The 15822-nt window shown below is 44.3% G+C and overlaps 4 protein-coding genes across 4 annotated transcripts; 2 read left to right on the forward strand and 2 right to left on the reverse strand.

Annotated features, from left to right (window-relative positions):
- Window positions 1-2765: 2765 nt before the first annotated feature.
- On the reverse strand, window positions 2766-3756 carry LOC115685089 (putative pentatricopeptide repeat-containing protein At1g12700, mitochondrial). The gene has a single exon (XM_030610096.2). The coding sequence runs from the start codon at window positions 3754-3756 to the stop codon at window positions 2908-2910; it is 849 nt and encodes a 282-aa protein (XP_030465956.1). The 3' UTR covers window positions 2766-2907.
- Window positions 3757-3866: 110 nt separating this feature from the next.
- Window positions 3867-5948, reverse strand: LOC115685088 (pentatricopeptide repeat-containing protein At1g62930, chloroplastic-like). The gene has a single exon (XM_030610095.2). It carries the CDS (start codon window positions 5902-5904, stop codon window positions 3868-3870), a length of 2037 nt encoding a protein of 678 aa, XP_030465955.1. The 5' UTR covers window positions 5905-5948; the 3' UTR covers window position 3867.
- An 838-nt stretch (window positions 5949-6786) lies between these two features.
- Window positions 6787-8820, forward strand: LOC115685100 (pentatricopeptide repeat-containing protein At5g66520-like). The gene has a single exon (XM_030610107.2). It carries the CDS (start codon window positions 7016-7018, stop codon window positions 8330-8332), a length of 1317 nt encoding a protein of 438 aa, XP_030465967.1. The 5' UTR covers window positions 6787-7015; the 3' UTR covers window positions 8333-8820.
- Window positions 8821-13842: 5022 nt separating this feature from the next.
- Window positions 13843-15407, forward strand: LOC115685124 (expansin-A4-like). The gene is made up of 3 exons (XM_056316488.1): window positions 13843-14074; window positions 14258-14570; window positions 14663-15407. The coding sequence occupies exons 1-3, from the start codon at window positions 13921-13923 to the stop codon at window positions 14964-14966; spliced, it is 771 nt and encodes a 256-aa protein (XP_056172463.1). The 5' UTR covers window positions 13843-13920; the 3' UTR covers window positions 14967-15407.
- The last annotated feature ends 415 nt before the right edge of the window (window positions 15408-15822 follow it).

Raw genomic sequence — 15822 nt, forward strand, 5'->3', positions numbered from 1 at the left:
TATCTTATTTTTCACATGATGTCCTGCTCTATGTGGTTGGATTAGCTACTGCTGCCGATGTCTGGAAGGCTCTACAAACTGCCTATGAATCTCTACTGTATACAACCATTCTTTAGCTTCATATGCAACTCCAGAATACATCCAAAGGTGACAAGTTTGTCTCAACTTATCTCTGCGAAGTAAAGTACATTTCAGATCAATTAGCTGCTGCCAATTGCCCTCTAGGGAATGAAGAATTAAATGTCATTGTCTTCCGTAATCTTGGTTCTGATTTTTCTAACATTATTGCTGTCTTGGCTACAAAACCTGATCCGATAACCTTACCTGAACTCCATCGATTGCTCCTCAATCACGAGCTTCGAACAAAGTCTGCCACGGTGCCTATAGAGGCAAATCTTACCACTTACACCCCTCTATCATTCACCCTTACCATTCAACCATAACCGATTTCCAATTTCCAACTATCTACCACCCAAAATCCTCAATATCGTTGGCAAGGCAACCGACGCAATCATGGAAACCCAGACAATAGACCCATGCCAAATTTGTCAGAAATATAACCATACGACTGCAAGATGTTATTTCAGGTATTCGCAGCCTAACAACAGTGCACCTCAGCCTACTGCTAATATGGCTAGGATTCTTCCTACCCCATTGCAGCAAGACTAGTTTTCGGATATTACAGTTACTCACCATGTGATGCTTGACATCGCCAATCTGCAAATCTCTGCACCACATAACGGTAACGAATCTCTTCGTGTATGTAATGTAGCAGGTTTAGACATTGTTACATTGTTAATGTCAGTTCTTCCACTCTTAAAATCCCTGTTAACAAATCTTTTAATTTCTGAAATATCCTTCATGTCCCTACCATTACACGTAATTTGCTTTCTGTACACAATTTTAAAGGTGATAACAACTGCTTCTTTGAGTTTTATCAATTTCACTTTGTTGTGAAGGATTTGCAGACCAAAATACCACTACTCCAAGGTTTGCTTAAGGATGGACTATACCAGCTGCCGCGTCTTTATACCACATCTCCATCCGCCAATACCATCTCACTTGATACTTCCGCCACTGCCACTACTTGGCACGCCCGAATGGGTCATCCCCAACAAAGCAAAGTTTGCTCTTTGATTCATTCAAACAATTTGCCATGTTCTACATTTAATTTCAATAAATATGCTTCCTGTTTGTTAGGCAAATCTCATAAAACACCTCTACCGCCACTCATAGCATTAGTAAAGCACCTCTTGATTTAATTTTTACTGATGTATGCGGACCTACTCCAATTAATTTTGTTTCCGGTTATAAGTATTTGTTTGTTGATGATTTTTCCAAATATACTTGGTACTATCCCATTCAAAATCGGTTTATGTTCCCTTCCATTTTCAAAAGATTCAGGACCATGGCTGAGAAACAATTTGAAAAATCAATCTAGTCGTACAGTCTGATTGGGGTGGGGAATACAGAACCTTGAATAAAAATTTACAAATAATGGAATTCTCCATCGTGTAGCATGTCCACACACTCACGAGCAGAACAGAGCAGCTGAGCGAAAAATTTGCCATATTGTTGATACCGGCCTTACGTTATTGGCCCATGCATCTCTTCCTCTTGAGTATTGGCCGTACGCTTTTGAAACCACAATTTACCTTATTAACATATTACCCACACCACTCTTAAACAATATCTCACCTTTTCAAACACTTTTCCATCAAGAACCGGATTACAAGATTTTGAAAATATTTGGTTGTACTGTTTTCCCTTTATTAAGGCCATACGATTCGCATAAGTTTTCGCTCCATTTTACTTGGGATATAGTCCATTGCATGTTGGTTACCGTTGTTTAGATTACAAAACTGGACACATTTATATTGCAAGACACGCTCATTTTATTGAAAATATTTTTCAGTTTGCTACACTTGGTTTACATCCTTCTGAAATACTCTCACCATCACATCCTTGCCTGATGATCTCCACGGCTTGTATGTCCTCCCACGCGAACCTTGGTGTTAATAGTAATATTCTACCTTCTACCCCACCCTTTAGCACCTCCCCACCCACCTTTGAAGAACCATCACCGACATTATCAAATACTAATACTGCTTCGATGTCTAACACGTTGGTTTCTAGTCCGTCTAATACTGGTACAAGTTCTAATGAGGCTCTTTCAAACGCCTCCCCATAGCAGGCTATTGTGATACCTCCACAACCGATTTATCAAAAGTTATGAACCCATTTAATCCGGCTATATCAAAACCCAAAGCCCAACACTATATATCCATTGCCAAATGTGAACATGAATGGAATAAGCTCTAAAGAAGAGCCACAGTGCTTCACTAAAGCTAATAAAGATGAAAAATGGAGGGACGTGATGCTCCAAGAATTCAATGCTTTGTTGCGTAATGGAACATGCGTTAAGGTTCCACCGAATCCCAAAGCAAATGTCGTGGGCTCCAAATGGGTTTATCGAGTCAAGACACATGCATATGGTTTGATAGGCCGGTAAAAAACCCGCCTAGTGGCTAAGGGCTACAATCAGCAAGAGGGTATTGACTATACAGAAATGTTTAGTCCTGTTGTTAAAGCAACCACCGTCCATATAGTTATTTCGTTGGCTATGACAAAGAACTGGAAACTTCAGCAATTGGATGTTAGCAACACATTTTCAAAAGGTAACTTAACTGAAAAAGTTTACATGGCCCAGCCCCAGGGCTTCATTGATAAAGAAAGGCCAAATCATATATGCAAGCTACAAAAATCCTTATACGGATTGAAACAAGCACCGCGAGCTTGGTTCCACCAGTTGAGCATCTTTTTAGAATCACTAGGATTTATTGGATAAAAAACTAATACTTCTCTCTTTATAAAACATCGGCCCAATTTCTCCATTTACATGCTCATCTATGTTGTCGGTTCAACTCCTGCCTTCATCATCTTCTCCAACAAGACTGTAGCATCTTTCCATTGGCCTAGGTTGCATAAGCAATGAACCAACGAGCTACAAATGAATATGTTGGGTTGGATGCCTCTGCTCATCATCTCTTTCAACAATACGAAAGCATCTTCCAGCTGGCCTACATTGCACAGACCGTGGATCAAGTTGTTATAAGTAACAACATCTAGTTGGACGCCTTTCCTGCTCATACTTTCGTGGAGTCTCAAGGCTTCTGTTAGCAATCCCTTTTTGTAAAGACTATCAATTACTATGTTGTATGTGAAGGAATTGATCCTGCAGCTTCTCTCTTCCCAGTCCCTTAGCAATTCAATCGCCAATATGGTGTTACCTGCGCTACATAAACCCTTCACGGTGATTGCATATGTGGTCTCATTAGGTTGGGGGCCTTTGCATTGCATATAATCAAGCAACCTCAGTGCTTGATCAATTCTGCCATTAATTAAAAGACCGTCGATTAGGGTGCTCAATGTCACCACATTGATTTCAAAATTAAGCTTTAAGATTCTACCTAGGCAGGACAAACCCAAATCAACCCACTTTGACCGAAAAAAGCAATTCAAGGAAATAGTCAGCAAAACAAGATCATTTTCAATCCCTAATGAATGCGGCCGCCCAATAACCCGAAACCAGAAATTGAGATAAGAAGGATGAGCAAGACAGAGAAAGGGATGCGAGGACTCACTGGAGATTCCAATTCGAGCATGAAGAATGAAGACGGAACCGCAGAGACCCATTCGCACGATGAACAAAAACTCCAAGTATGGCAGACTTAAAAAAGCCAGATTGATGGGCATGAGACTCAATGAGATGATGTATGAAAGAGTGTGTCGTTAACCTGGCTCAGACGATCATTTAAACACATTTTCAATGGGAAAATGGCTAGATTTCGGAGACCAATCGAGAGTTTAACCAGAAAAGGAAGAAACTCTGTTCATGGTGAGATACTGAACCCACAACTCCATCGTTGATAAATCTGCAGAAAAACCCATTCCAACCATTTCACTGATAAGTTGTTCAGCCCTCACATTTTCATTGTTTTTTAGAAGTCCCTGGATTATTGTATTATAAGTGACACCATTTGGAGAGCATCCATTTCCCTCCATCTCCTTCAGCAGTTGATATGCTTCCTTAGTGCGTCCTTCTTTGCACAATCCACTCATAATAATCGAGTATGTCCAGACGTCAGGTTGCAAGCCTCGAGCATGCAAAGAATTAAATAGTTCCATTGCATCTTTGAGCTTTCCAGCATTGCACAGGCCATTTATTAGAATACTGTAAGTCACAATGTTTGGAACTAATTTCAAATCTTCCATACGTCGAAGCGACGTCATGGCCTTGTCAATCTGTTGTATTTTACACATGCCATCCAAAAGAGTATTAAAGGTATAACAATCTAAACATAGATGACGAGATGGCATCTCGTTAAGCAGCTCTTCCGCGGCTTGAAGGTTCCCAACTTGACAATATCCTTTTATGAGAGTGTTATATGTGATTACATCAGGAATCAAGCCCCTTTGAAGCATCTCCTGGAAAAGTAGTATAGACTCGTCTACTCTTTTTGCTCTGCAGTATCCGTTGAGCAGTGTGTTATAACAAACAATATCGGGGGAGCTGCCCATTTCAACCATCAAAGTAAGTACTCTCCTAGCATCGTTCATCCTATTTTGCAAGCAATAGCCATTCATCAATGTACTATAAGTGAAATTATTAGGCATTTTACCTAATCGAATCATCTGATTGATCATGGACTCTGCCTCGGTAAGCATTCCCTCTTTACAATGTGCATCCACCAAAACAGTGAAGGTTCGAACATTCGGCATTACTCCGCCTCGCAGCATATGATCGAGCAATCTCCAAGCCTCTATCGAATGGCCAGAAGTGCACACACCTTGAATGACGGAGTTATGAGTAACAATGTCCGGCACAATGCCCGCCTTCGTCATCACCTCCAACAATACCGTCGCATCTTTCCATTGGCCTAGGTTGCTTAAACAATGAACCAACGAGTTATAAGTGAATATGTCGGGTTGGATGCCTCTACTCGTCATCTGTTTCAACAATACGAGAGCATCTTCCATCCGGCCTACATTGCACAGACCGTGGATCAAGGAGGTATAAGTAACGACATCTGGTTCGATGCCTTTCCTACTCATACTCTCGTGGAGTCTCAAGGCCTCTGTGATCAATCCCTCCTTGCAAAGACTATCAATTACTATGTTGTACGCGAAGGAATTGACCCTGCAGCTTCTCTCTTCCCATTCTCTTAGCAATTCCATCGCCAACCTGGTGCCACCTGCCCTACATAAACCCTTCACAGTGATTGCATACGTGGTCTCATTAGGCTGGGGGCCTTCTCGTCGCATATAATCGAGCAACCTCAGTGCTTGATCAATTCTGCCATTAATTAAAAGACCGTCCATTAGGGTGCTCAATGTCACCACATTGATTTCAAAATTGAGCTTCAAGATTCTACCCAAGCAGGACAAACCCAAATCAACCCGCTTCGACCGACAAAAGCAATTCAAGGAAATGGTCAGCAAAACAAGATCATCTTCAATCCCCAGCGAATGCAGCCGCCCGATCAACCCGATCGCGGTCGAGTACTGCTTCATCCTCACCACAGCACCCAACAGCAGATTGAAATCCATAGCGGGGGGCAAAGGGTTCATCTTTACCATCCTATCGAAGCAGGCCACGGCGTCATCGGCGGTCCTCAACCCTCCGCCGCCAGCCCTGCAGCTCCTCCTCACGTAATTCAAGAGCCGGGTCGGGTCGTCCAAACCGGGCTCGGGGGTCGAAGAACAGGACCTCGGAACCCGAAACCAGGAATCGGGACAAGGAGGAGGGTGAGCAAGGCGGAGGAAGGGATGGGAGGGCTCGCTGGAGATTCCGATGCGAGCACGAAGGAGGAAGACGGAACCGCAGAGACGCGTTCGCGTCATCGTCGGCCGACAGCAACTGGCGCCCGTGGCTTGCTTAGTGAAGTGCGGTAGTGGTGGCCACGGGCCGGTTTCGGCCCGGAACCGGACCGGTCAAACCCGGGCCCGGCCCGTTGACCGGGCCCGCGGTTTGGAACCGGAACCGGGCCCGTGCCCTACGGGCCCGGTTCCGGTTCCAGAAATTATTGAACCGGCCCGGAACCGGCGGTTCCGGGCCCGGTTCCGAAAAAAAAAAAAAAAAAACTGCTGCACTCTGCACTGCAGAGTCGGCAGTGCAATGCAGTCACTGCAGCTAGTATATAAAGGTTTTGGTCTGAACATCAACATTAGTGATTGTGAGCATCCTTGGGGGAGCCGGCAGGCATGCGCCCGTGTTAGTAAAGGGATTCAGGGATAGGGCCGGAGAATATCGGGTTTGGGATTCGATCCCTATCGCATACACAATTACATAGAAGAGAAAAATAAAGCAAAAGAAACACCCTGAGGCTGGCCGAGGGTGGCCGTTGCCCGTCTTCGGGCGTCGCCGGTCACCGGCAAAGAAAAAAACAAAATGTCAAAAAATAAAAATAAAAGATAAAAGAAGAAAATATCCTTAACCATCTGGAAAGTCGGACCCTTCTTTGAAACGTACGTAGACATCTCAAGTACTTATTTAGAATAAGATTCACTTCGTATCTTTATTTGAGGCCCTAATTTGAGCACATGATGGTACTCGAGGCATTTATTTGGAAATTTTCCTTTCAATCATGGTTACTTTTCCAAGCATAATCGGTCGATGCAACTCCACGTTTCAATCGCTGTTTTTAAGGTATTATGTTTCAATCGAACGTGTCTTCCCTAAAAAAGGAAAAAGAAAAAAACAAGACCTCTCGACCATTTAAGACATCGCAGCTATGGTCAACATACCGCATGGCGTCCTCGCCCGACCGTGCTCTGTTTCTCATTTCCCCTTTCCCTTGCTGCGCTAAACCTGCCGAAGTCGTTCTTTCTCCCCAGATGAAGTTGCAGTAGTGTTGTTTGGAATCGACCATGATGACGCCGGGCCAGATGTAACTCAAGCAAGTCGGCGACCATTCCAACCCTCATTCAACCAAGAGCAAGCCAAGCCAAGCCAATGCCATTTAGCATCCTCGTCGTCCCCTGTAAACACCCTCTTCGCCGGTTCACCAGAAGCTTCAACGCATGGGCTCGATCCATAAGGAAAGCCGCCGTCTCTCACCCGCACAGACCCCACAAGGCCTTTGACCTCTACTCGCGGATGCATCGCTGCGGCATCCCTTTCGATAGCTTCTCGGTTCTTTACACGGTGAGGTCCTGCGCTAACTTGCGCGACCCGACGGTCATCCGTCACCTCCATTGCCATGCCGTTAAGCTCGGGTTCGGTTCCCACGTCTACGTCGCCTCGTCTCTGCTGCACGCGTATGTCGTCGCGTCTTTTCGGGATGCTCGCGTACTGTTCGACGAAATGCCCCAGAGAACCACGGTGAGTTGGAATACTATGATCACCGGGTTTGCAAAGTCGGGCGACGTGGAGAAGGCGCGTTCAGTTTTCGCGGAAATGCCTAGGAGGGATGTCTCTTCGTGGTCTGCCATGATTGCGGCGTATGTGAATTACGGCAGTGTAGTTTCTGGATTAGTGCTGTTTCGGGAAATGATGGTAAAGGAGAGATTGTTTCCCGACCAAGTGACGGTCTGTTCCGCCTTGACCGGGTGTGCTCGGATTGGTTCCTGCGGTTTGTTGGCCGGGAAATCAATTCATGGTTTTGTGGTGAAGAATTCGTGGGAGATGAATGTTGCGATCGGGACTGTTTTGGTCGATATGTACACCAAGTGTGGATTCTTCAAGCAGGCTGTCCGCATATTTGACATGATGAAGGAAAAGAACGTCATGACGTGGACGGCGTTGATTTGTGGGTCGGCGCAACATGGTTTCAGCGAGGAAGCACTATCTTTGTTCGAGATAATGCAAAAGAGGGGGGTGAAGCCAAACGAATTGACTTTCACTGGGGTTTTGAGCGCTTGTACCAATACAGGCTTAGTAGAGGAGGGACGCAGATACTTCAATTTGATTGAGGAATATGGATTGGAGTTGAGAATTCAACATTATGGATGCATGGTTGATTTACTTGGTAAGGCGGTACTGCTAGATGAGGCTTACGAGACGATTCAGACCATGAAATATGAACCCAACGTGATTGTTTGGACTGCCTACTTGTCAGCTTGCAAGACGCATAATCAATTCGGGATGGCTGAACGAGTAATTGACCGGGTCTTGAGGATGGTGAAGCCGGAGAATGATGGAGGCATTTACACACTCATATGCGATATCTATGTCTTGAGCGGGAAGTGGGATGAGGCACAAAGGATAAGAGAATTAATGACCAAAGAAAGTGTGAGAAAGGTCACTGGATCTAGTTCTGTCAAAAGCTGAATACGATGGCCAGTTTTTCCATGGCTTGTGTCTCCCATGATCGAACAGTGCACAATGAAACCCCAGGATGGCAGTAGGATGGGTTGCATTTTCTGCTAAAACATTGTGTAGGTGGTTCTCAGGTATCAACCTTGGATCTAATTCATTTCATTCTTTGTGGAAGCATGCTCTTCTCCTATACATACAAGATTTTGGAAGAGATTGCCATATCGTGTACAATGATACCCCAGGACCAAGAGTTGAAGAGCAGCTGACAATTTACCGATCCCTGAACTGAGTGCATTATTGTTGCCTTTTGGATAAATTATAGAGACTTGCCGTCTGACTCTCACCGTTGGTTTTCAAGAATCAACATTGAAATCTGCACTAAGGGCTGAAAAGCTGATTGCTGGATCTGTGTGCCCTTATATTGATAGTTGAATCTTAAGTTTAGCTGGCCGCTAGTGCGATTGTGCTCTCAAATGAAGATAGCATGATTTGCTTTTGTATTTTGTACTTTCTTCTTCTCTTTCTCTTGGGCTGAGAATTTTTACTGACATGTTCAAATTGTACTTTGTATAGGGATAGTCAGAGGTCACCTTAATTCTTTGAATGAGGAATAGGATATAGTTCTACTCTTGCTTGACGAGTAACGCCCAAATGATTCTTTATCATGAAACCGACATATTTCTGTTGTGCAATGTACATTTGCAACATTATCTTTCAGCAATTTTCCCGGAGTCGATTGCAAGTTGTACTATGCTTCCACTTTTCCTCCTCTTTTCCTTGGTTAGAAATTTGGTTTTCTTATTACATTTTCTTTGATTTTACTGCTTCCTCTGTACGTCTTATTAGTCAAGGTGGGAAGGATTATGGAATTTCGATAAGGAGTCACCGTTCGATTCTTTGGACAGACCTTTGCTCAAGGAATGACTGGTGGACAGCTTCCTTCTACTCTGGAAGAGTAAGCTTGACTGATTTTTTCACTGCAGCTCGCCTTGTCACATAGCATGCGACTACTGCGCATAAAGTAAACAGTGCAGAAGCCTAAGATCAAATGATAGTCGAATCAGGTTCAATAAGGACCCAAGATCACTTAAAGTGTTGGTTGGCGTGCTTCAGAGAGGACGACTTGGGCTGCGTTTGGGAGCACTTGGGGGAAAGTCTTTGGCAAAATCCAAAGGACTTTAAGTTGAAGGAGTTTTCTGAAATGCAAATTGTGTTTGGTAAGTTATAACTTAAAAGTCCATTGCAAAGCAACTTTTGGTAAAATAGCGTTTGGAAAAATTATACTTGCAAGGCACTATTTTTATTTTTTATTAAAGAAAAGTTGAAACCCTTCGCCGGAGCCAGCGACCCAGATTTGGCGCTGGCGGCTGTCGTCTGAGGCCGAACGATGAGGGCAGCCCCTGATGACCACCGACGAGGGCTGCCTGGGATCAAGCGACTCCTAACGAGGGTCGCGAAACCCAGGTGAGGGCCGCCGACGACCCAGATCTGGTGTTGGCGGCTGTCGTCTGAGGCCAACTGACGAGGGCAGCCCTCGGAGACCACCGACGACGGTCGCCTGGAGTCGAGCAACCCCCGACAAGGGTCATGAAACCCAGGCGAGGGCTGCTGACGACCCATATCTGACGCTACGCGGTCATTGTCTGAGGCCGGACGACGAGGGCAGCCCCGGCGACCACCGACGAGGGCCGCTCGCCTAGGTTTCGCGACCCTTGTCGGGGGTCGCTCGACCCCAGGCGGCCCTCGTCGGTGGTCGTCGGGGGCTGCCTTCGTCGATTGGCCTCAGACGACAACTGCCGACGCCAGATCTGGGTCGCCGGCGGCCCTTGAGGGTCATCTGGGTAGCATGCCGAAATCATGCGTTGCCTCTCCGAGGTCGTGCGAGTTCTCGGCGAGGGCCGTCTAGGTTGTGCGACCTCAGGCGGCCCTCGCCTGGGTCGCGTGGCCCGTCACGGTGGTCATGCGACTCCAGGCGACGGTCGCTGAGTTGAGCGACCATGCCAGCCCCTCTCCGGCCTGTCGCCATCCACTCATAGCCACGCCGCCGAGCTAAGTGGAGAAGACGATGAACAGTGATAAACGAGGGCAAAACCGGAAAATCAAAAAATAGATGATGATAGTTTTAGAAGAAATATTTATTACTTAATCGGTAATGTTGCTTACTGAAAATGCTGAAATGCCAAGGCACCTAGGAGGCTGCCTTGGGCTTTTACTCTTCAAAAGGCCAACTTTGACTCAACGGGGTTTCTAAAAAAAATTCTCAAACACCATATTTTAGCGCAAAGGGCTTTAGATGCCCAAAGTGGCTTCCCAAAGCCATTCCCAAACGCACCGTCCAAGGGTTGCTGCACCAAATTGTCTCCGTGAGCATGAAGTCTTTATCTATTACGATGCATCGTCTTCTGCAGGGTTGTGGCGTGGACAGAGAGTAGGATCATGTTTGAGTAACGGTTTAAAGTAATGTAGAGATCTAGCCGGTATGAGCAGATATGCCAGCGCAATGTTTGAGCTTTCGGTTGCAGCGAAGTTCACGTTGATAGCGCTTGAATTCTTACCACGAATATCTACTGCAAGTCGAGAATCAGGCTATTGAGCTCTCCTTCCATGAAAACCAACAGCGAAGGAAGCTCCTGTGCGCCATCTCCCGACATCCGAAGCATCGGACTTATCTAAGACACAGACAGCATTTTGGAAAGTGTAAACTCCTCTGTGAGTTGCAAGATTCATTTTGGAAGTCGCAACAGTTACCCGAGAATATTCAATACAGATTCATTGGTTCATCAAAGACACTGGTTTTCTGCTTAACTAGCAACAAAATGCTTTCGGATCGAGAATCATGAACAGCGACGCGATGGTGCTAACCGAATGCAAGTTCAAGTTCTATGAGAACGTTAGATGAAGGAACGGATTTTAGCGTCATTTAGCGTCATTCTTCCGATTGAATAGGCTCCGAATCCATGAAACTTGACATTTTATGATATACATAGTAAAGTGCACAATCGTTATAACCTTTTTCGGTTCACTAGGGTCGTGCCAGGCATCGAGAGATGAATCCTTAAGATGATAACTTAGCTTCGAAACCCAGCTGCTTTACACGACCCTCGGTATTGATTGGTTTTGGGTCAATTAACTGATGCCAAGTCAGACGACTACCGTCCATCATGGTTCTGCCATTGATCGACATTTAGGAAAAATTACACAAATCATCACCAAAAGTTTTAATTTGTTTAATATTTTCTCTGAACTTTTGATAAATGGACAATTTAGGGCATGTTTGGTAACGCTATAGATTCTCTGATTTTCTGTTCTTTCGTTTTCCGGAACAAAAAAAGAACAGAAATCCGTTTGATAAAGTCAGTCAATTTTTTTATTCCACTGAACAGAAAAGTGGCCAGGAAATAGATATCAAACATAATCAAGAAGTAAAAAAAAAAACTGCTTCTTGATTCTGTTCCACAAACTCCGATATCAAGATCGAGTGGACCGGTTTCCAATTCCACAAACTGGAAATCGATCCTCCTGATCCCGGATCCAAGGTGGAAATCGACTCACCCTGGAATCGATCGTTCCTACAATTGATGTTGTCAGCGACGAGTCCCAAACGAACATCCGACTAGTAATCAAGCACACCAAGCTGATGCTCGAGCACATTGAGCTGGTGCTCTAACTTACTAAACATATGTTTTAGGCTAAGATTGAAGTGTTAATTTTGCGAGATACTCCATTGTAGGTACTGTTAAATCCACAATTAAAAGGTAAAAAAAATGAAAATTGGGAAAAGAGAAGGCTACGTGGAACCCGAAATGGGCCCTGATTGCGTGGATCTAGGCCTCTCGGGGGTGGGTGGGTGCACTTTTTGTGGGGGGATACGTGTTGAGCTGCTCAACCAGAACGGAGGCGATTTTGGGGGTGGGCTGACGTGTCAATGGCCACCCAATAAATTGCCACCAGCAAAACTGGTCAACGACACGTCAGCATTCAAACCCTCTCTAGGTTATGTTAGTTCCTCGGATCATGTGAATGTTCTAATTCCTCCAGCGTAAAGAGTCAACGACCCAATCTCACTGCCTCAGCTACTCGATAAGATTTCGCATGTGAAAGCTCCAAATGTTGCAGCACCCTTCCAACTAAATCAAGATATCGTATAGATTCAAAGATCGATGATTTCGGACATGATGCTAAAAGCGGCACGCGAAGCGAGCAAAACAAGAATAAAAAAAAGAAAAAGAAAAAGAAGTTTCGTTTCATATGACCACGAACGACTCGTAATCAATACTGCTCGGTGATATATTTTTCTTTCCTCAGGTAATAACTGAGTGATCATCATGTTGATCAAAATCCAGCCTCATTTACCAGTGAAATCAGACTATAAAGAATCGCCCCACATGAACACGACGATAAAGCTATCGGTTCGTAATCCCTAGCTAGTGCATTAGGAACTTATGCTGTCAAGATTATGATAATTCAATCGACCCAGAAGAGATCAATGAAATATGCATAGTATAGAAGACTTATTCCACAAAATGTGATCCTCAACTAATAGATTTTCCAACTGGGGTTTGTCCATTTTTTTCTTAGACACAACTGAGGTTGTCTTAAATGTCCTTTATTTACAAATAATTTGGCCAATCAAGCTTTTCACTCCAACTCTATTTTTTCGAAGTTAATTCGGCATTCGATACATCTCATTGCGGCTGGTGAAAGTCGATGAGTTCATGTGATTTTAGCCAGTTATAGATGAACTAACAATCGCTGCTTAGCCACTTAGCCAGTGTTCACGAATGCAAGTCAAGGAAGTTCTGCACCGCAAGTATTGCTGCTGATCAATAATGACAATCACCATGGCAATATCTACAATGCTTGTAATTTGCACATGCAGAAAGTTTTAAATCAATTCCGACATTGATCTGCAGTCCAAATTAGGTGAAACCTCGAGCACAAAGTGTGGTAATAATTACCGAATTAGTCCTAAACTTATTGTACATATGCTATTTAAGTCCTAAACTTTTCAATATCTTGACGTCACTTTAGCAGTTTTCGGTGGCAATTGGTCGGAAAGATTATATTGGAATTTTACGGAAAAGTTTAGAACTATATTCTCAATATTGAAAAGTTTATTACTGAATAAATATCTGTAACAATAGGCTTAGGAATGAATTGGTAATCTTTCCCGAAGGGTGTTAAGCAGCAATTTATTAGAGTTATGATTTTCTCTCTTAATAAGCTTTTTTTTTAATATTTGGGTCGGACTCTTAATGAGCTTTTAATTTAGTTGATTTCTAACTCTCATGTCTATAAACAAGAAGACACAACCCAAAACCCAAGCACTTGGCAAGAGGAAAAAAAAAACACAACGAAATGAAAAATGTTGGGGCCCATATCTCCAACCATACCATATCTACCAATTTTTTTGCTTTTACATTTGCTTATTTATTTATTTATTAGCCATTAAACTATCTCTACCTTAGTGACTTCTACCTCTCTCACTTGTATAAATAGCCCCTCCTCCCACAGCAATTTCTCAAACCTTAAATCCTCATACCAGCCTCACTAGTAGCTACTTCTACCTCCTCCTCCTCTCTTTCTGTGTATAGTAGAAAATGAGGACTAGTGGCACCGTTCCAAGCTTGCCATTATTCTCTCTCTTGTTCATTATGCATAGTGTATTCTTTTGGAGTGCAACCGGCATCTACGGCAACTGGCAGAGCGCCCACGCGACGTTTTATGGCGGCAGCGATGCAGCGGGCACAATGGGTAAGTTAAAAATGTAGGAAAAACTTTCACATATAGTCATATTAGCTAAACATGCTCCTCCATTCTAGCTTCCTACCTTCCCTTCTTGTATAGAAAGGGCATGCTTATATGTCACACATCATCTGTTGCATCAAATATGACATAAGAAAATCCATAAAAGACGTGTACTTTTCTCTGTTGCAGGAGGAGCATGTGGGTACGGCAACTTGTACAGCCAGGGCTACGGGACCCAAACGGCCGCTCTGAGCACCGCTTTGTTCAACAGTGGCTTGAGCTGCGGATCGTGCTACGAGCTTCAATGCAGCAACGACCCGAAATGGTGCATTCCCCGCACGATTATAGTTACTGCCACCAACTTCTGCCCCCCTAACTACGCATTGGCTAGTGACAACGGAGGGTGGTGCAACCCTCCTCGCATGCACTTCGACTTGGCTGAGCCCGCGTTCTTGAAGATTGCCCAGTACCGAGCTGGGATTGTCCCCGTGAGCTTCAGAAGGTAAATTAAATAACTCAAACTAACGATTGAGCTTGAGCTGCCGTTTCCGATGCAGTAACCGTAATTGGTTGCATTGTGCCGTGCCATGACAGGGTGCCATGCGTGAAGAAAGGAGGTATAAGGTTCACAATCAATGGCCATTCATACTTCAACTTGGTGCTGGTCACAAATGTAGCTGGTGCAGGGGATGTCCATGCAGTGTCCATCAAGGGTCCAACGACTGGGTGGATGTCAATGTCGAGGAACTGGGGGCAGAATTGGCAGAGCAATTCATACCTTAATGGCCAAAGCCTCTCCTTCAAGGTCACCGCCAGCGACGGTCGGACCCTCACGACCTATAATGTCGTCCCAGCAGGTTGGCAATTCGGACAGACTTTCGAAGGCGGCCAATTTTAGGTGAATGAAAACGATCTATCTGAGGAGGGGGGGTAAAAGGAAAATCAATAGAAAAAAGAGATCGATATATAACATATAAACATGTATCCCTGGTTAATATAGGAGATAAGTAGCTCATAGATTTGGACTCCTGGAATCTACCTCAAAAAGGAAAAGGAAAAAGAAAAGAATATGAAGTCACTAAAGGCTTAGAATAAGGGCAACTTGGTTAAGTTGCCTTGATTAGGTATATGCAAAAATACGAAATACATAATTTCGGTTGAAGTTTGTTTCGCTGAAGATGGATTCTTGAAAAAGCTACAGAACAAGAGGGAACGAAATTCTCTCCAAGAGTGCAGGTGTTTGATTTGGTGTCGTGTGTCAATACATGTGTGCCATTCAAGATGAACCGGCACTGTAATCTTCCCCTTTAGTGTCATATAATATATCAGAATTGAACCATGGATGTGAACCTGTCCTACACTAACATTCTCTTCTGTCTACAAGAAAGCAACTCAAAATGAGGATCAAACCGAACACAACAGGCACTGAAAGCTGAACAATAACAGTTCTCTGCAACATCTATTGCCTTTGGTTTCAAGTGACATGGATGACAACTTGATGGCTCCATCAGTCCACTGAAAATTTCGCTGCTGCACGATTGTCTGCGTTTTAACTTGCTAAACGAGTTACAGGTCACCTTCTCTCAAACCCTGCAAAGCAAACAAGACACCATGGTCGGGGGGAGACTTCGAGGAAACCCACCAGTAGCTAGTTGAGAGGGTGACAGAGATAACAGAGAGGTCCAAGATAAGCTCTTCCTGTAGCGTCAGCTGTGTAATATCTAACCTCGCGAATCATCCGGTATCACCTTCCA

The sequence above is a fragment of the Syzygium oleosum genome, unplaced genomic scaffold, assembly GCF_021117445.2.
Source record: "Syzygium oleosum isolate NSW1041296 unplaced genomic scaffold, Sole_v2.1 Sole_v2.12, whole genome shotgun sequence".
NCBI lineage: Eukaryota > Viridiplantae > Streptophyta > Magnoliopsida > Myrtales > Myrtaceae > Syzygium > Syzygium oleosum.

Coding starts and splice junctions, on each gene's coding strand:
- LOC115685089 (XM_030610096.2), bottom strand. CDS start 3,756: ATGCCCATCAATCTGGCTTTTTTAAGTCTGCCATACTTGGAGTTTTTG.
- LOC115685100 (XM_030610107.2), top strand. CDS start 7,016: ATGCCATTTAGCATCCTCGTCGTCCCCTGTAAACACCCTCTTCGCCGG.
- LOC115685124 (XM_056316488.1), top strand. CDS start 13,921: ATGAGGACTAGTGGCACCGTTCCAAGCTTGCCATTATTCTCTCTCTTG. Junction 14,075..14,257: donor CGATGCAGCGGGCACAATGG/GTAAGTTAAAAA, acceptor TCTCTGTTGCAG/GAGGAGCATGTGGGTACGGC. Junction 14,571..14,662: donor GTCCCCGTGAGCTTCAGAAG/GTAAATTAAATA, acceptor GTGCCATGACAG/GGTGCCATGCGTGAAGAAAG.
- LOC115685088 (XM_030610095.2), bottom strand. CDS start 5,904: ATGACGCGAACGCGTCTCTGCGGTTCCGTCTTCCTCCTTCGTGCTCGC.